This window comes from Lagenorhynchus albirostris, chromosome 15 (genome assembly GCF_949774975.1).
Source record: "Lagenorhynchus albirostris chromosome 15, mLagAlb1.1, whole genome shotgun sequence".
Taxonomy (NCBI): Eukaryota; Metazoa; Chordata; class Mammalia; order Artiodactyla; family Delphinidae; genus Lagenorhynchus; species Lagenorhynchus albirostris.
The window spans coordinates 78,670,907-78,691,680 of record NC_083109.1 but is presented as its reverse complement, the minus strand read 5'-3'; the positions used below and the strand labels follow the sequence as shown (position 1 = coordinate 78,691,680).

The window sequence follows — 20,774 nt, the reverse complement described above, 5'->3', positions numbered from 1 at the left end:
TTAGTAGAACAGGCAGACCAGAAAACAGGCATTTAAAATGTCATTTAGGGGACTTCCCTGGTGGTGCAGTGGTTAAGAATCCGCCTGCCAACGCAGGGGACACGGGTTCCAGCCCTGGTCCGGGAAGATCCCACATGCCCTGGAGCAACTAAGCCTGTGCGCCACAACTACTGAGCCCGCGTGCCACAACTACTGAAGCCTGCGCGCCTAAAGCCCATGCTCTGCAACAAGAGAAGCTACCACAATGAGAAGCCCATGCACCCCAACGAAGAGTAGCCCCTGCTCGCTGCAACTAGAGAAAGCCCACGCTCAGCAACGAAGACCCAACGCAGCCAAAAATAAATAAATAGAAATAAATAAATTTTAAAAATAATAATAAAAATAAAATGCCATTTTATAAACGCTAGGCTAAGAGAGGTATTGTACAAGGTGCTATGACAACCCTAATCTAGATGAGGGGTGTCTAGAGGCATCTGGGGAAAAATGACCTTGAAGTTGAACTTTGAGAATACAGTAGGTGCAATTGCTCTAAGTCCTGTGTCCACAGACACTGTAGATGCTCAGTAGATGTTTGGGTGAATGTTCAACCTTCAGCGCAGCTCCCTAGTCTTCCCCCAGCACCCTAGGCATTTATTGATGCTTGCAGTATGCAGAGAGGGTCCTGGAGCAACCGCCTCAGGAAACATAAAGGAAGTAAGTGACAGTTTGCATTGCTTGGTAGCAGCTACTTCTTTCAGCTCTAGAGGAACTTCCTTCTGTGTGCCTAGAGAAATGTCTAGCTAATCCTGAACTTGACATAGCCTCTATAACTGTTCGCCCTTTCATAATCCACCAACATCATGGCTCGATAAGCATTTGAGGAGTGGAAGAGCTGAACTAGCATGTGGAGGGAAGAACGATTCTAGAAATAACGGGATCAAAGGTGGCATGTCTGTTTCTCAAAGCCACTGATCCAAAATAACTGAACCAAAGAACTATCTGAGCACTTGCTATATGCCCTGCAGCAGTGGACACTGGGTGACGCAAAGATGAGTAAGACACACTCCCCGCCCTTTGGGCGAGGATAAGGAAAGCAAGAGGAAAATAAAACTCGAGGCAGAGCATGTTAAGTGTTGTGAGAGAGGCCAGCTCTCTAGAATTCTCCAGTTCTGTTCATAGGGCCCCCTGGTCTAGGCACACATCACCAGACATTTATGTCTCACTTCTCTCTCACCCTTGTCCAAGTGCTGGCCAGCACCCCACTCCCACACCAAGGTTTCTTGCCTCTAGTTTCTCTACTCCACAGCCCACTGCTCCTCCCAGATGCTTTAGCCTCCTGCACCCATCTCTCCTCCAGCCCGCCCTGCCAGTCGCCAGCTTCTTCGGGCCATCCCCTGAAGACCCAGTGATCCTCCTGTTTCCTGCTCACATTTGTCCACCTGGCCCTACATTCCCCACCTGTTTCCCACTGAAGTTCTCTCTGTGTAAGAGACTGGTCAAAATGGGCACCTGCCAACTATTCCCCGAAGCCTGCACAAATGCCCTCTGTTGACATCCTTCTCTTTAAAGAGATCTCACCTTGACATTTTCTAGGTGAAAGCCCTGTGCTAGATGCAGAGCTGGGTGCTGAGATGAGCAGCCCAGACCTCTACCTTGGGCAACTTGCATTCAAAGCAGTGCATTCAAAGTAAAAGCTACAGAGACCTGCAATGCCCCAACCATCTACCTCCTCCCATTAATTCTCTGACCTCACCACCGGCAATCTACCCTTTGCTGTCTCTGCTCCAACTACGCTGGCCTCCTTGCTCATCTGAAAACACCCAGTAAAACTTTGCACTGTGGGTCCCTCTACCTGGATCATCCATTCTGCATACACGTATTTACATGGCTCACTCCCTCACCTCCTTCAGGTCTTTACTCAAATGTTATCCTCTCAATTCAGCCTTTCTTGGCCACCCTAAGACTGCAGTATGCAATCCCACACACACACTCTGTATCCCCCTCCCCCAATATATTTTTCTCCAGAGCATTCAGCACCGTCTGATATACTACTTTACCCTGTCTTGTTTACTGTCTATCTCCTTTCAGTAGCTCCATGAAGGTAGCAACATGGTCCCTTTTGTTTTGTTCACTGATTATCCCTAGCACCTAGAACAGAGCCTGGCACTCAGTGGGTGATCATTAAGTATCTGTTAAATGAATGAATTCCCAGCCATGATGCTTCCTCTTCCATGAAGCCTTCCCCAGATCACTTCAAGCAGGAGGAAGGAAGCCTCGCTCCCCTGAACCACCACAGGCAGGTAGGAGAAGCCAGCCTGAAGTCCACATGACCTGGGTGGACGTCCTCGGATATTCCTGAAGATCATAAGTTTAATCACAATTAGAAGTTCTTTGACTTTTCCTTTGCTCTGTATTATCTGGCTATCCTCTGTAATGGCAGCCCTGTGATGGCAGGGACCCCATCGTCAAGTTCACCAGCACATCCCCGATGCCTAGCACAGCACCTGGCACAGATGAGGTGCTTAATAGAGTGTTATCGAATGAATGAATGAGAGAATGACCACAACTCCCCACAGGCTCTCTCTAGGGCCTGCCATCAACTGTTTTCTCCCTTTCTGCCCCATCCACATTACCTGGAAATCATCCCACTTTCTTTGTCAGAGCGATTTAGCTCCTAGGTAGCACTCAATCCTCCCCCAACCAGGACGTGTGTCCAGGGCCAGTGCGCCTTTGATAACCAGGCCTCTTCCAAAATCCTTTCCATGCCTCCCCATTGCCCAAGTTCAACCTCATACCATAGTGTTAATCAGGGTCCCAAATATGATCTCAGTCACAGGGAAAAGAATGCTAGGAGGCAGAAACCCTGGGTCAGAATCCCAGCTCAGCCATGAACTTGTCTTGTGGCTTTGCGTAGGTCACTTAACCACTCTGAATCCTAGTTTTGTTCTGTGTTTTGTTTTCTGTGAAATGACTTCAATAACAATGGCTCTGTACTTCATAGGCTTGTACCAAGGACCTGGTGAGGTAGAGACCGGACAAGCTTTGTAAACCACAAAGTGCCTTGCAGGCAGAAATTCTCTTTTTGGCTTCCTGTGCCATTGCTCCTGCCATACTCTCAGCTCCAGCTGAATAAACCTGTTACCTGTTCCCTGAACAGATTCTGCACATCACCTCTGTGCTCTTACTCACACTGCTTCTCCCCTGAGGAATGCCACCCCCTCTCCTTCCCCAGTTGCCATCCTCCTTCTGAAATACCCATCTTTTAAGACTCAACCTCCTCCACAATTATTCCAAAAGCATGTAATCCCACCCTTGCTTAGGTCCCCGTAGAGCATTGCGTTTACCTCTCTCGGCCCTTTCCTTTTTTTTTTTTTCGCGGTACGCGGGCTTCTCACTGTTGTGGCCTCTCCCGTTGCGGAGCACAGGCTCCGGACGCGCAGGCCCAGCAGCCATGGCTCACGGGCCCAGCCGCTCCACGGCACGTGGGATCTTCCCGGACCGGGGCACGAACCCATGTCCCCTGCATCGGCAGGCGGACTCTCAACACTGCGCCACCAGGGAAGCGCCCTTTCCTTTTATTTTACCTCCCAAAAAGCTGAGATCCTCACCCAGGCTGCTTCAGTGGAAGACAGGGTCTGAGGAACCTGCTGAGTCTCGTGGTTCTAGCCTAGAACCTGTGTATTCATCTCCCGCACTGGCATCTATGAAAATCTGTTTGAGGAAAAGCCTTGAAGACTAAGAGCCTGAACTACGCTGACGTTCTCTCTTTTCTCCTTCTTGGGTTGTGTTAGAGCCCGGCTGAGAGAGAAGACAGAGGACCTGGGTCAGGTCTTCTTCCTCTGAAAGCCACTTTGTAGGCTGTGCTCCTTTGTAAGGCCACCAAGGCCCACGCAACAGTCCTGATGAGTCAAGGAGACCTGTAGGAGGTTGTGGGCGCTCCCTGTGTGTCCTTAGGCAGCAACATTGAACCTACTGGAATTCATTAAAAGAGAGGTTACATGGGCTAAAAATGGAAACGGTTCAAAAAACCCCTCAAAACATTCACAGGCATGGGTCCTTGATGCCTTGCTAATGAGAAGTGCCAGAAAGAAACAAGAAAACAGCCAGTGATGGCCAGTCAGAGGCAGAGAGAGCCCAGTGCTGCTCCAACCACGAGGACCCCCAAGAAGCTTGTTAAAATGCAGCTTCCGGGGACTTCCCTTGCAGTCCAATGGTTAAGACTCTGTGCTTCCACTGCAGGGGGCGCAGGTTCGTTCCCTCGTCCGGGAACTAAGATCCCGCATGCCAAAAAAAAAAAAACACAGGCTCCTGGGCCCTGTCCCCAAGGTTTTCTCTGTGGTACAGCTTTGGCACATGTATTTTATTTTCATTTTATTTATTTATCTTGATATATAACATGCACATGCTAGAAAATTAAAAGGGTACAAAATGTTAGTAATTGTTGAAGCTGGGTAATGGAAACGTGGGGGTTCGTTATACTACTCTATTTTTGTATACGCTGAAATTTTCCATGATAAAAAGTTTTTTTTAAGGGGTACAGTGAAGGGACTTCCCTGGTGGTGTGGTGGTTAAGACTCCGTGCTCTCAATCGCGGGGGCCTGGGTTCGATCCCTGGTCAGGGAACTAGATCCCATATGCATGCCTCAACTAAGAGTTCAAATACCACAACTAAGGACCCACCTGCCGCAACTAAGACCCAGTGCAACCAAATAAATAATTTTTTTTAAAAAGGTATACAGTGAAGTTCAAAATTAAAAAAAAAAAGCAAGTCTGTCTCTCTTTCCTTCCCTGGTCCCACAGTCACCCTGTTCCCCAATGCTTAACCTTCCAGAGATGAGACAGTCTATACCAATGGCCTCAACCTGGCTGCACGTGGGAAGCTTCAAAAGATATTAATGCTTGGGTACTTCTACCCCGTCCCCCCGCTCCTAGAGGTTCTGATTTACAGGACTGCAGCCAGGCCATTGGGATTTGTTCTTAAGCTTTCCAGATCACCCTAATGTACAGCCAATGTCGAGACCCACTCGTCTTGTTTACAAACATATGTGCAAAAGTACATATTCACACAACTGGTTGCAGCACACTCTGTGCATTATTCTGTACTTTGATGTTTTATTTGTTCTTTGTTGCTGCTGTGACAAATCACAACAAACTTATTGGCTTAAACAGCAGAAGTGTGTTATTTTGTAGATTAGAAGTCTGATAGGGATCTCAGTGGGCCAAGCTCAAGGTTCATTCCTTCCTAGAGGCTCTAGCAGAAAATCTGTTTCCTTTCCTTTTCCAGCTTCTAGGAGCTGCCCACTTTCCTTGGTTCATGGCTCCTTCCTCCATCTTCAAGGACAACAACATCAGGCTGAGTCCTCCTCCTGCTGCCATCTCTCTGACTTTCTCTTCTGCCAGCCTCTTCCACCTTTAAGGACATTGTGTCCTTGTGATTACATTGGGCCCACTCAGATAATACAGGATAATCTCTCTATTTTAAAGCCAGCTGATTAGTGACCTTAACTCCATCTGCTACCTTAATTCCCCTTTGGCATGTGCAGTGGACTGACTGAATGTGACACCACAAAATTCATACTTTGAAATCTTAACCCCCAGTGTGATGGTATTAAGAGGGGCCTTTGGGACTTCCCTGGTGGTCCAGTGGTTAAGACTCCGCACTTCCACCGCAGGGGGTGAGGGTTCCATCCCTGGTCAGGGAACTAAGATTCCGCATGTTGTGCGGCACGGCCAAAAACATTTTTTTTAATTAAGAGGGGCCTTTGGGAGGAAATTCAGTCATGAGGGTCGAGCCCTCATGAATGATTGGTATTCATGCCCTTATAACCGGGACCCCAGAGAGCTCTCTTGCCCTTTTACTGCCATGTGAGGACACAACGAAAAGATGGTCATTTATGAACCAGCAAGCAGGTTCTCACCAGACACCAAATCCGCCAGTAACTTGATCTTGGACTTCCCATCCTCCAGAACTGTGAGAAATAAATTTCTGTTGTTTAAGCCATCCAGTTTATGGTACTTTGTTACAGCAGCCCAAACTAAGACAGCACGTATCCTAACGAATTCACAGGTCCCAGGTATTGGGATGGGGACATTTTTGTGGCGGGGGTGGGGGTGGGGATCATTGTTTTGCTGCCACATCACAGAAATTTGTCCAAACAAGAGGCAAGTACATTAAGTGTATTTTTAAAAAGATGATCTTATGTGTAGCCCAGTTTGGGAGCCAATGCTGAGGCCCTGATCAGAAAGAATCTGCAAGGCAGACTAAGGAGCTCTGACCCGGTTTTACTATTTAAATATTCTCCTTAAATAAAAAACAAGAAAACAAAAATATTATTTATTTGAGACCTGTAACCTAGTCATGTACATCCAGGCCTTCCTTCTCCCCACAGCCACAGGGAGGAAACATCTTGTATACTCCAAATATAGCCCATGGAAGATGTTTAGCAACTATCCCTGGAAGGAAGGAAGGAAGGGAGGAAGGGAGGAAGGGAGGAAGGGAGGGAGGGAGGGAGGGAGGGAGGAAGGAAGGAAGGAAGGAAGGAAGGAAGGGAGGGAGGAAGGAAGGGAGGAAAGAAGGAAGGAAAGAAGGAAGGGAGGGAGGGAGGAAGGAAAAAAAGGAGAGGGGCGGGAGCTCTCCTTACCCATCCTCCTGACACTGGGTCTGGTTTCCCATCTGCCTCTCTGAGTAAGCCTGTTTTTTCTTCCTCTCCAGCCTCTCTTGCTACTTCCAGACCCCTCTACACACGGGTTCTGTGATATTCAGTAATACCCTGGCTGTCCTCATTTTGTCATTTCTGAGTACCAGGCACTGTACTGGGCACAGGGCTGTGCCTCGCTGATGGCAGGTAACCACATTCTGGCCTATGTTCTGGGTACAGGCATGGCTGGGAGGCTGCATAAGAGTGCGTTGAGAACACAAGTGCTGGAGCCAAGTTCATATCCTAACTCTGTCACTTAGGGAAGTCCCTTAACCTCTTCGTTTCTCAGTTTCACCATCTCTAACATAGGAATAGCAATATCTACCCAGTAGGATGTGGTGAAGCTTAAATAGCCTAATGTGTACAGAGCACTTACAACCTTGCCTAACACATACTCAGTATTTGCTGTTGTTACTATTATTGTATTTCCTGATACCAGATCAAGCGCCTTTTGGATGGAAGGAATGCCATCTATCCATCTTTGCTTGCCAGTGGCAAGCACTGAGTATTGGGTGCAGAAACTATGCAAAAGAGGGCTTTTGAATCAAAGGGTATAGGAATTCTCTGGCGGCCCAGTGGTTAGGACTGTGATGAAGGATCAAGGTGTACATGGTTTCCATGTTGGTACCCTGGGTGCAGCTGGTCTCTGGGATGCTTGGAAGAATTTGAAGGTGAGAATGGAGAGTCAGTAATCAGACCACAGATACCGGTAAAGAAAACGCACAAGATTGCTTTCACGTATCCAGAACTTTTGGAAAAACTCTGATACATACCTGGTTGAACCCCCAGGAACTCACAATAAAATACTGTATTACATTTCTGACGTGTTAAGGAGAGCTTAGCATAGTGAACTTGGAATTGCAGGGAAAAGATGGAGTGTGGTAAACACAGTGTTAATAGTGTTAGATGTGGGCAAAGAGGACTCCTCCGGAGGGACCTGCCCTGGCCCTCCTCCTGCCATGCCCCTCCCCACAAGGCACAGTTGCAGGACCAGGGAAATGTGACCACCCAGAGCTTTTGTCATCATCTCATCCACTAGACCCTGGACTCCCTGTCCAAACAGACACAAGCCTGCTTCAAGGGCTTGTACCAGCCTCTCACCAGGTCCATTCTCCCAAAGGTGGGGCTGCCATGGTGCACACCCTAAGGCCCGAGCGGTTGGTGGCCAAGGGGCGGGTGGTGTCTTGCAGGGATATGATGGCATGTGAGGTGCGGGCTGGGGTATCTCTTGCAATGTGGGAAAGAATCAGGTGGGAAAAGGGGGACGGCCTTGATCATGGGATGGTTGGCTTTGACAACACTTTGTGGCACAGACCTGAGTCTGAGTATTCTAAATTTGAACTTGGCCTTCCAGGAAGTTATATGAAGGTAGGAGGACAGAACATATTTGAGCTTGGCTTAATTTATAAGAAATATTAAGACATGGCATGGCATGTGGGCCTTCATTTGTATTCTTGCCTATGGCTTTGCAAATGAAAGGAATTTATTTTTTTAATTATTTTTTTGGCCGGACAGCACAGCTTGTGGGATCTTAGTTCCCCGACAAGGGACTGAACCCATGCCCTCGGCAGTGAAAGGGCAGAGTCGTAACCACTGGACCGCTAAGGAATTCCCTAAAGGAATGTATTTTAGTACTCGATAGACCTAAACTTGAAGATCTGGGCAAGCCATTTATTGGTTATGTGCCTTGGGCAATTTACTTGGACTCTCTAATAATACTGATGTCAAGGCTCTCTCAGTTGCAAGTAAGAGTATCCCAACTCCAACGGACCATCATAAACAGGAATCTATTGGCTCTTGTAACTGACAGTCCAGTGGTGGCAACCTCAGGTGTGTCTGGATCCAGCTGTCTAAACAAGCAGCATCCTCAGCACAGCACCTCTCTACATCTTTGGCTGCTTTCCTGTGTTGGCTTCATTCTTGGACAGGACTACACATAGTTTCTTTACATCCAACTTACTAAGCAATCCCAGCAGAAAATTAAACATATTTTCACTTTTCTAGAGTTCTGGCGAAGTCCAGGAATATGCTGATTGGTTATATGCCCACCATGGAGGGTCTGGGTCTATCCCCTATAAATTGTACAGATTAAGATTTGGGGAAGTGGGACTTCACCAAATAAAAACTAAGATGTGGTTGGTTACTGGGTTTTGCTGAGGCAAAAACAATAGTGAGTTGGTAGGGATTGAAGGCTTCGCACTCAACGTTAGCCACTATTAATGTGACCAAGAAAATGAAAATGGACTCAAACTGGGTATGTATACTGAATAGAAAGCAAGTGGAAACCACATTCATTTTCCAATTGCCCTGAACCCTGGGATCAGAGTTGGAAGCTTGAAGAAATGAAGACTTGGACATACAGTCACAATCTCAAGAAGACATTCCCAGGTTTGTGTGTATGAATCATGCTTTCGGTTGCTGTGGCTGATTCTGCAGTGCCAACCTGTTCTATCAGTGGGCCTCAGCCTCAAGAGCTGTGTGCTCAAAACAAGCCAGGATCACCTGGAAGACTCATATTTCTGGAATTTTGTAGAGGAGAACATGAATCCCAAATTATTGTTTCTAGATATGTGGCCAATTTGGGGCAATGTTGGGTCTCTGATATAACCTATAATCATTTTTAAAAAATATTAATTTGGTTGTACCAGGTCTTAGTTGCGGCAGGCGGGCTCCTTAGCTGTGGCATACGAACTCTTAGTTGCGGCATGCATGCGGGATCTAGCTCCCTGACCAGGGATCGAACCCGGGCCCCCTGCATTGGGAGCACAGAGTCTTAACCACTGGGCCACCAGGGAAGTCCCAACCCACCATCATTGATAACTCATCACCAGAGTATGTGCTTCCTACTTACCTCCTATAATCTCTAATTGCAGAACATCTTTTTTGTTTTTGGCTGCACAGTGCAGCGTGCGGGATCTTAGTTCCCCGACCAGGGATCGAACCCGTGCCCCTTGCAGTGGAAGCATGGAGTCCTAAGCACTGAACGGCCAGGGAATCCCCCAGAACATCTTTTAAATAAGAGTATTCTCATTACCTTAATTGAAATTGATGAAGACTATCAACAGGCCTTTAGATGTGCACTTTTGTGGTTTAAATATTTTTTTCTATTTTTGATGACTGATAAAAATAATCTATAAAGCACCATTTTAAAATATTTCCCCAAATTTTTATTTTGAAAAATTTCAAACCTACACACATTGAAATAGTAATATTTAAGTATTAACACTGCCTTCACACACAAGGATTTTTTACCAAAAAAGCACGGTGGCCTCTAGGCTACAGGAGTATCTAGGTAACTTCTCCATGCTTACAAGAGAAGCAGCCTCATCTTTAGTGAGAGGAGCTTTCTGTCCTCAGGAAGTCTCTGTATTGACTTTTCTGTAGTGCTTTCATTCATCTTATTAGAAGTTCATAGCCCTGCAAAGCACGAAGGACAGGATTTATTCCCATTTTACAGATGAGGAAACGAACTCAGAGAGGTCAAGTGATCTGTCTGTTCAAGGTCTCAAGTCAGTAAGTGCCCCAGCTGAAATTGGAACTGAAGACTTCTGACTTCCGTAACTCAACATTCTGTGGTCACTTCCTCTCCTGGATATATGAGAGTAAAGCCAGAGCCAAGCAGATATGCAAAGTGTTTTAGTCTCATTCTTCAAACAATCAGAAAGCAAGTATTCACCAGGACCCAGGTGCATAGTATTATCAATCAGAAGTCTATTCTTAGGAACATAAAACCACAATACACAGAGGGTACTGAAATTTCTGTCAACTGCTCTGGTTTGAGTTCAACATTTATTGAGTGCTTACTCTATCCCAGGTACTGCGTGTGGGATACAGAGCAAATAAGACCGACAAGGAGTCTTGTCACATTCCAGTGGGTTAATGAACAATCCAGAAGCTGCCAATGAGACTGCTGGTCTGCATCCTGCCCACAGTAGCATTCTGTTTGGTCCCCACAGTGCCTAAGTTTTTCTGTTTATAATGAATTGCCAACTTCTAGCTTCTCTGAAACAGGCAACTTCTGCTGGAATCCTGAATATTAAGTCGCAGCCACGCCTGCCCCTTACCCAGGACACATGCCCCCTAGAGATCACTTCAGTTCCATTTCCTACTGTCTTACACCCAGACTGTGGCCCAAATCATCCACTTATATTACCCACTTGACATCCATAATCATTTAAACTGAAAACCCCTGAAGCCAACAAATATCCAAACAAGGTAATTTCAGATAGCATTAAATAATGCAAAATAAAATAAAATAAGCTAATGTGATGGATGTGATATGATTGGTGTAAAGGGCTACTTCAGATTGGGTGGTCAGGGAGGGTTTCTCTGAAGTATAATCGAAACTGAGAACTGAATTATGACAAGCATGACAAGACTGCCAACAGAAGAAAAAAAAATGCTTCTAAGCAAAGGGAAAAGCATAGGCACAAGTCCCCCTCGAGGCTGGAAATAACTTGGCTTGGTGGAGAGAAGTGGTAACAAGGTCACGGAGGAAGGAAGAAGCCAGATTACATAGGACCTGTAGGCCATGGTGAGAGTTTTGGATTTTATTCCAACTGTGATGGGGTGTCTTTTCAGGGTTTTAACTTGGGAACAATGGGATCTGGTTTACATTTTTAAAAGATCACCCTGCTACGTAGAAAAGTGACTTAACAAGGCAAGAGAGGAAGTAGGGAGGCCAATGAGGAAGCTATGTTATAGCAGTCCAGTAGGTGACAGTGGCTAGAACCAGGATGGTAACAGAAAAGATGGAGAGAGGTAGCAGATTCAGGATATAAACTGGAATGTAACCAAAAGAATTTTCTGGTGGAGTGGACGGCAGTAGTGCAGTAGGGCGGAGAGAGTATGAAAAGGGAGTAACTAAGGATAACTCCAAGGCTGTGACTTGTTCAAATATCTCTATGAGTTGGGGGTGACTAGCAGAGGTCCCAGTTTTAGGGAGAGGGAGGAAGAATTTATTCTGGATGAGTAAATTTTCCCTAGGCTCAAGTCTTCCTAAGATTCCTCATTTCCATCTCACATCCAAGCAGTCCTCAAAGTCCCAAAATTTGAACTGCTAAATACCTAATCTATCAAATCTACCCTTCAACTTCAACTCCATATTCATTGCCTCTGTCCTGATTCAATCCTCTCTCTCGCTTTGACTTTTACAACAGCCTTCTCCAGCTATGAATAAACTAACAAAAGCACTTCACGGGCATGTGAACCCCTCTCCCACCTGCCACCTCTGATGGCAGAAACCATGTCTTATTCATACTTATCTCCAGGGTCCAGTGCTGTGTGCTAGGCACAGAGTAGGCACTCAAATGTCTGGTGAACTGAAAAGAAGTTCTCCTCAAACAGGATATAACCTCCTGGAAGAGAAGAGCCCTATCTCGGGATTCTATGATTCTCCCACACAACTTAAAGCAGAACCAGATATGAAATGTATGATCAAGTCCCAGAAACTTGGCTTTCCCAAGGGATATGTTTCTTTCTAATTGAGTTTCAAACTGCCCTGTTTTAACCCTGTAGTTAATAACTGATATGCAACAACAGGTAACATATGTTATGACTCTTTTCTACTCTTCTTCCAAATCTAGGGACTTCATACCCTCATACTCTCACAACATCTTTGTAATGAGGTCAAGAGATAATTATTCTCCATTTCACAAATAAGAAAACTGAGGCACAGAATGAATCCCTTAATCACTTTTTGATGAAGTTAGGTGCTTTGCTGGGTTAAGATCAGCCTTTCCCTGAGCCATACCACAGTTATGGAATTGGAAGATTTCCCAATCTCCCATCCCTGCAAGACTGCTGGTTAGTACTCAGGTGTTCCCCAGGTTTTGCCTCCACAGTTACAAGCTTCTTTGTCGTTTTTTTTTTTCCTTAGTTCCCCGACCAGGGATCAAACCCAGGCCCCCTGCATTGGGAGCACAGAGTCTTAACCACTGGACCGTCAGGGAAGTCCCACAATTACACACTTCTTTGGATAGCAGGGTGTGTTGCCACAAGGTCAAAGACCATGTTCTCTCTTTCTCTTCTAATTACCACTCTCCTCAGTGCCTGGTGAAGACAGATTCCACCCCTTGGGCCCAGGAAAAAGAGAAGCACCTTGGTCGTTAGCCTGGGAGGTCAAGTAAGGCCAGGAGTCACACCAGCAAGAAGAGAGAGAGAGATCTAAGTAGGCAAGAATAGTTTCAATGGGAAAAAGGAGAGAGGAGTCACCATTAAGAAAATCAGCACACCCCTTTCAAAAGGCTTCCAGCTGGGGAGTACTTGGGAAGAGCCGGGACAGCGAAGGCAGAAGGCCAGATCCTTCCTGCTGTGCCCTCCCATGAGTCACTTCCTCAAGGCACCCAGGCTCTTCAGGGCCTCCTGGGCCTGCGTCAGCTGCTGCTGTAGCCTCTGGCGGGTGCTCTCATTGGAGGCCCGCTTGAGGAGGCCCTGCATTTCTTCCATCACTGCCCGGTAGCCAGGGGTGTTGTGGAAGAGCCGCACTGCGCGGTCCCCACAGGAGGCCAGAAGCCGGCCAGTGACGTCAAAGGACAAGTCACTGATACACTCCCCATGGACCTGCTCGAAGCACTCCTCCTTCTCACCCCGCCGGCTGTTATAGAGATGAATGCTGCTGCCACTGGCCAAAGCCAAAACCTGGGCGTCAGGCGAGAGTGCCAGGCGGCACGGCATGGTGCTTGCTTCTTCAAAACGGCCTGTCCTCAGCAAGTAGGGGTCCTGCTGCTTCTTGTATTCCACATCTGTGTCCCACAGTTTCCACGTACCATCCTTGGAGACAGAGGCCATCCTGCAGCAGGGAAAGTCACGGCTCTAGCCCCAACACACCCTGGAGGGGAGGGCACTGGGACAGTGCTAGGGACGCCAGCTAGGAAGCCAACTCCACTGCTATGTCTACTTCCTGCTGCGGGCCAGGCACCCTCCCCCCGCAACTTCAGAGCCACTGCAGAGAATGGCAGAAGGATCCTGGACGCCAAGAGGGGCTGCAAGTCACGTGTAAGAAATCAGAGAGGAGTCACTCACCTCCGGGAGTCATTGGAGAAAGCGAAGAAGTGGACGGCTGCAGAGTGGCCCTTCAGTTCAAAGGCTCGCACAACCTCCTGGAAGTCCCCTTTTTTCCCAAAGCAGACTTCCCAAACTTTTACATCTGGGGTGAAGCCACACGAGGCCACAAACCTGCCATACAACCCAGGTTGCATTAAAACTTAATTTTAAGGGCATCTTTTTCTGCAAATCCGCCAAAACTTTTTCCTGAGAAAGTTAATTAATCTTGTGCCTAAAACGCTACCTTTGAAAACTGCTTTTATACATGACCTCAGTCCATCCTCACAGCCAGGCTGTAAGATACTTAGTACCCCCACCCCAACCTCTTAAAAACTATGGATGGAGAAATAGAGACTAAGGACTTGAATCTAGGTGTCCTGATTCCACACTGCCTGCCCCTTCTGCTCTCTGAAGCTGGCTCTCTGCTCTGTCCCCAGCCCCCCAGCCCCAACCTCTGCCCATGCCCGAGGCCAAAGTCCCTCCTTCCTCACCTGCTACAAGGGGATATAGCAGCAAATGTATTGTGCATCTGGTTGGTGTTGATGGTGGACAGCACCTGACCTTTCAGATTCCAGATGATGATAGTTGTGTCACTGGAAGCAGTCATGATGAACTTCCCTGAAGGGCGAGAGGAGTGCCATGGGCTGAGGTCCATGACCTGATCGACTGACTTATGCAGGCATCTGCTGCCCAGTGTAATGTATCCACACTTCCCTCCCAAGCCAAGGGTCACCACAGATAAGGATTTGGCTGAAGACTGTGGCTATTACCTGCCTCCCCCAGGGGACTTGCTGTGGCTCCCAGGACTCCAGGGGAGCCCAGAGCCAGGGCCCTTTTTGTCACACTGGGGCCAAGCATAACTCTCAGGCTGCATTCGCTCACTCAGTAAGTAAAACTGGGTCCATTCCCTCTTGCCTTGGGCAAGCACCATCCTCTGAGTGCCTCACCTGTGTCAGCAATGCCAATGTTGACGATGGCTGCCTTGTGCTTTTTAGGAAAGTCCTCTGGGGTGGCCGTGAAAGTATAGCCCCCATCCTCTCGCTTGGTCATCTTGAAGACACGGAGGGTATCTCCGTTAGCCAGCCAGACGATGAATGCTCTAGAGACAGGGAGCAGACAAGTCTCTCACTCCTTTGGGCACAGAGACCTGTGTGTGCCAGGTCCTATGCTAGGCAGGCTCTGAGGAAAACCAAGATCTCCCTTCAGGACTTATAGTCCAGCCTCACAACTTAAACCCTTAATTCAAAATCTCTTAAAACTCCTTACAAGGTAAGCCTCTCATAGCTCTGGCTCCTTTAGCTTCTCTCTAGGGTTTAGAAAACCACGAGAGCTTCCAAGACTACTCTGGAAGTCAGGCTTTGGTACTTCCCAAGGAGGAAGAGATCTTCCCCTCTCTGCTTCCTTGCTATGTAGCTCCACAGGCCTCCAAGGAGCCTCAGGCGGTGTTCAAGCTGTCTGGATGTTCCCTTTCTGCCACCTCAAGGGAGACCCTGGGTCCCCCCTCACTACCCTACACAAGGTATGGGAAGGACATAAGCTTGGGTCAGGGCTTCTGCAGGCAAACCTGGGGATCCCTCCTGTCCCACCTGCAGTCAGGGCTGAAGCGCACCAGGATGGCATGGTCCAGCTCCACATTTGCTCTCATGCTGCGGTGCTCCCGCTGCAGGAAGTCCTTGGTGCTCCAGATGCGGACAGTACGGTCATCTGCACAGGTGGCCAGGTACTTGCCATTGCTGCTAAAGTCCATGCAAGATATGTTCCCACTGTGGCTCTAGGGGAAGGGTTGCAGCAAGTATGAACAGGAACCCCCTGGGCAAATGGGGAAACCCATGCAGCCATGATTCTGGAGCCCTGTTGCTTAGATTAACAGCAAGCTGCTGATGGGATGTGATGAGAAGGGATAGGATGGGGCATCCCCACTGATTTTGGTCAGAGGCAGAGGGGTCTGTAACATGCACGGAATACTACAAAGGAAAAGTCTACGGGGGTGTGAGTCTCTGTATACATGTCCTGTGCGTGGGCACCATGTACCTTCAGTGTTGCAGCCAGGAGGCGGTGGGTGAAGTTGTGTTGCTGAGGCTTTTCCTTGTGAACCCGCTGATGTTGTTTCTGCTTCTTGGATCTCAAGGACTTGTCAGGTGGAAGTCCATTTGCTCTTTGGCCTATAAGGAAGGCCCATGTCATTCGTCCATTCACTCACTCGATAAGCACTTACTGACCACCTATGATTGGCACTGAATAGAGGCACAAGAGATGACCAGATATGGCCCCTGTCCTCAAGAAGAGAGGGATATGGGAAAAAACAGAGGCTTTGTGGAATCAGACCTGGGTTTGCATTGCATCTCTACCACTGAGTGACCCTGAGGAGGCTGCTTGCTGTTAGTGTATATAACATAACCATAGAGCACCTCGTTGCACATCAGAAAAGGCGCCCTCTCAGGGCAGGCACAGCTCAGCAAGTACACAGAATGGCCAGTGGAATGCAGATTCTTGGCCAGACATCTCTAAGTGGGGGATAATGTGCACACCGGAATCTAGTGACCCTGATCTCAGGTAATTGCCCTGGGCCTTGGTTTTCTAAAAGAGAAGTTGAGAATTGGGTGAGATAATATATACAAAATGACAAGCACAGTACCCAACACAAGCATTAAAGGGCTCAAAGGAATCCCAGAGAGAACCCAGAGGTGAGAGGTAGTTGACGTGAGTTGAGTACATCCCATGTGCTGGAAATGGTGCCAGTCATTTTTGTATCAAATAGCTAATTTAATTGAAAATCAGGCCAGGAGCAAAGCTGGCATATGTTAGATCGCTACAGATGCTCCTCAATTCCTACAGGAAGAAAGCTCCGAGGCCACATACAAAGACAAATCTACCTGCCCTCCGCTTGCCTCTCCAGCCTTGTCTAACAAGCCCTCCCCTCTCCCCTCCCACTACAGTCAAACCAAATGCTGTTCCAGGCCTCCTTGGTTTCACGCATGTTGCCATTGCCAGGAATATTCGCCCTCTCTTGGCCTCCTGGCAAACTCTTACACGTCTATCCTTCAAGACCCCACGTCAAGTGTTCCCTACTTGACACCCCCCCGCCCACCGACAAAAGCAGGGCTGACCACTCCCACCTTTGGGTTTCCTGTGTCTAGTACTGACCTTCCTATGAAACCTACTACACTATATTTTTCCCTTACAGTTTCACCTGTTCTTTTTTACCCGACGCTGGACTCCCTAAAGGAAAAGACCCCGAAGCCTACAGGAGGTGGCAGGTACTCAATAAATGCTGCATGTCGGGGAACCAGAGCGTTCACAAATGAATGTCCATCCCCTCCTCCCCGTTTTCAGAAAATAACGAACAAGGAGCGCGCTGGAGAGTTTCCTAGCGTCCCCGCAGCAGCCCCGGGGAGAAGCTCAGGTCCGAGGGCAGGCGGCTTAGCCTCGGCCACGGAGAGCTCGGTAGCGCGGGGCCTAGGTTCTAACAGGTCGTCCCAAAGTGAAACTGATGTCCCAAGAGGAGAAACTGAGGCCGGAGGGAGGGCGGGATCTCTGGCACCCCCGCAGGCCCAAACGGCCGGTCGGACCCCGGGGAGGCCGGGAGCGACAGGTCCGGTGGGTCGCCCCCACGCGCCCCCGCCCCACTAACCTGCCGACCGGCCGCATGTCTCCTGCTCCGCGCGCAGCCACCCCCGCGCTACCGCCGCCGTCGCTATCAGGGCCAGCAGCCCGAGCAACAGCGACAGCCCCATCAACTCCGGCATCTGCAGCAGCTCCATGTCGGCACAGTCGCTGCCACCTCAGCCTCTGGCCTCGCGAGGGCCTGCACGTCTCCGCAGGGCGGTGCACGTACGTGGGGCGGGGCCTGGCCGTTAGTGCGTCCCGAGGGGCGCGGCCTGGTCTTTGGCCCGTCTCGGGGGCGGGGCCTGTTGGTGGAGCGTCCCGAGGGGCGGGGCCTGACCGTCGGGCATCCGGAAGGACGCGGCCTGGCTATTTAAGTTCGTCTGGCCATTGAGGCTGTGTGGCCTCACTGGGTAGGGGGCAGGTGATGCAGACTCTGCTCTGGCCTCCCCTTGAAGACTTTACTGATAATCGTTATTAAAGGCGTTATTCCAGTCGTCATCACATTGGATCCTTTCAAGGAGCCATGGGACCTATTATTACTCCCATTCAACAGGTGGGAAAGTCTTCTTAGTATCAGGGGAAATTCAGATGGGCTTTTACTGTTAATGGAGAAGGGAAAGGGTATTTCTGGAATTAGGAGGTGGGACAGCCTCATCCTCCTGAGCAGGAGAATGCTGTGTGGAGGCAGGGCATGAGCAAAATAAAAAGTAGCAGGTAAGGGAGTTCCCTGGCATCCCAGTGGTTAGGACTCCACGCTTCCATTGCAGGGGGCACAGGTTCGATCCCTGGTCGGAGAACTAAGAGTCCGCAAGCCTCGCGGCATGGGCCAAAAAAAAAAAAGTAGCAGGTAAGATTGGAAAGGTCTGGAGGGCCTTGAGTGCCAGCTCAATCCAGCAAACAGAGAGTAGATTCTGGTGGTTATTTCAGGGTGAGATAGCTCAAAATCGGGGTCTTGGAGATTCTTTGGATGGACTAGTGTGTGCCAAGACCAAAGACAGAAGGAAAACCAAGAGGTGGTTGCAAGGGTTCAAGAGGGAGGTGATAAGAGCCTGGACTCAGGGTGTCCTGGGGATAGAAAGGAAGTTGAAAAGGTGATTTTAAACAAGACACTTTTAATTTTGAAATAATTATAGATTCACAGGTAGTTGGGAAAAAAAATGAAGAGGAAGGTTCCATGTATCCTTTACCCAGGTTCCCCCAATGGTAACATCTTGCATAACTATAGTGCAATATCAAAACCAGGAAATTGGCATTAATACAATCTACAGAGTTTATTCACCAAAAAAAGAGATATTCTGAAAGACTAGTGATAGAATTTGGAGCAGACTAGCTCGAGAGGGAATATTCCCAGAACAAGCATGCTCCGTGGGCCTCCCAGGCCCACACCCCAGAGCGAGTCGAAATGCCAGGGTCAGGGATGCCAGATTCAAACGTTTCCATGGCCACCAGGGAGCCCTTCCTGGCAGTGCAGGTCCTCTGGCCTTTAGAAGGATCCTATGAGGACAGAGGCTGCTGCAGAGACTAGATGACAGACGGACTCACCCACAACCTCGGGTGAGGAGACAGATCCAGTCAGAGAGCAAGTGAAGTGGCCTCACTTCCTTCCCTTTTGTCCTTGGTGAGGGGAGAAGGGGAGACTGGCATTGACTCAGCTGTGGGCAGTGGGGTGGAGAGGGCTAGGAGGGGGTGTCCAGAGCATTCTGGGGCTTTTCCTCCTTAATTTGCTATTTAGAACCGAAGGCCCAGCCATGAACCACTTTCTCCTAGAGACAAAGGGGTACGTTTCAGAATTTCATTCACCAAGCATTTTGCAGGTGACATTTACTGATCCAGGAGCTTTGCATTTCATTTAATCTTCTCACGTTCCCACCCCACAGATTAGGGGACTGATGCTCTAGGAGATGCTCATTAAGTGATTTTCCAGAGGTGACACAGATAAAGAGTGAACCTGGGAACATGTGCAGGTCTGTGACTCCAGTCTGTCGATGTGGGGGACAAGCAAGAGTAGGGCTACGGCTCAGCTGAGACTACCAGATTCTTTTACATTGTAAGTTCAGTTGATCTTTATAGTGGTCTTTAAGACAGGTGAGGCCATGAAATAACTTTAACCAAACCAAAAAAAACCACACAACTAGGCTCAGGTCAAGTAACTTACCCAAGGTCAACAAGGAAGCCAGGGATAGAACCAGAGTCAAACTGGGGTCTGCTACACTCCAAGATCCTTATCCTTCCCACCTTGCCACTGGGCTGTGGTAAGGGCCTTGCTCTTACCCTCAAGTTCCTACAGCCCAGCTGGAATCCAAGGCTAACACTCAGAAGGACGTTAGTAATGACAGAAGAGGGGAAAACTGGGCAGGTCAGGGAGGGAGATCTGCCGATGGATTTTGAGGGCAGTGAGATTCAGCTGTACCTTCAGGGGTGGGCATTTAGACAGGGGGAGACAGAGGGTAAAAGGGAATTCTAGGAGGGAAAGGAAAGCATGAGCAAAGGTGTGGCTGGAGGGATAGCAGGGCTCAGTCGCAAAGCACCTTGACCATCTGCTAGAAACCTGGCCTCATCAGAGGCAAGCAAGAGCCAGAGAAGCAATGGAAGGCACAACTTCAATTTGCAATTGAAGATTCACCTTGCATTGATTGGAGCCTCTCTACCTCTGGCCTCTGTGTTAGGTAAAACGATGCATTTCCTCATTGTTTAAGCAGTGGTTCTCAAAGTGTGGGCCTGAACCAGCATCATTAAAATGCAAATTCTTAGACTTCATCCCATATCTGCTGAGTCAGACATTCTGGAGGTGGAGGCCTGGCAATCTGTATTTTAACAAGCCTTCTAAGTGATTCTGATGTACGCTAAAGTGTAAGAACCAATGCTTTAAACTAACTTGAGCCCCAGATGTAGGTTATTTTCAGCTCAAAGCTCATTACAGTGGTTCTTAACCTTGAACGCATATTGGAATCACCTTTAAAAATGCTTATGTCTAATTCCCAACAGACAGGGATTCTGATTTAATTGGCCTAGACTAGACCTGCTCAAGAAGATTTTTAAAAGGCCCAACTTATTCAAATGTACTTTTAAGTCTGAGTTGTAGCTGTAAGGGATACGAGAGGCTAATGTAAGAGTCTACATAAAAGTGATATTCTGGACTTCCCTGGTGGCATGGTGGTTAAGAATCCACCTGCCATTGTAGGGGACACAGGTTCGAGCCCTAGTCTGGAAGATCCCACGTGCCGCAGAGCAACTAAGCCATGTGCTACAATTACTGAGCCCGCAATGCCGCAACTACTGAAGCCCGTGCACCTAGAGCCTGTGCTCCGCAACAAGAGAACCCACCAGAATGAGAAGCCTGCACACCGCAACGAAGAGTATCCCCCGCTCACCGCAACTAGAGAAAGCCTGTGCGCAGCAATGAACACCCAATGCAACCAAAAAAACAAACAAAAAAAAACAAACAAA

At 48.4% G+C, this 20,774-nt stretch overlaps 1 protein-coding gene across 1 annotated transcript; it reads right to left on the bottom strand.

The window, feature by feature from the left end:
- Nucleotides 1–9,821: 9,821 nt before the first annotated feature.
- TBL2 (transducin beta like 2) lies at nt 9,822–17,513 on the bottom strand. Its single transcript, XM_060123362.1, has 7 exons — nt 17,353–17,513; nt 15,753–15,883; nt 15,308–15,492; nt 14,669–14,820; nt 14,213–14,339; nt 13,701–13,853; nt 9,822–13,467 (listed from the first exon to the last, which is right to left on the bottom strand). The coding sequence occupies exons 1-7, from the start codon at nt 17,480–17,482 to the stop codon at nt 13,005–13,007; spliced, it is 1,341 nt and encodes a 446-aa protein (XP_059979345.1). The 5' UTR covers nt 17,483–17,513; the 3' UTR covers nt 9,822–13,004.
- Nucleotides 17,514–20,774: the final 3,261 nt, after the last annotated feature.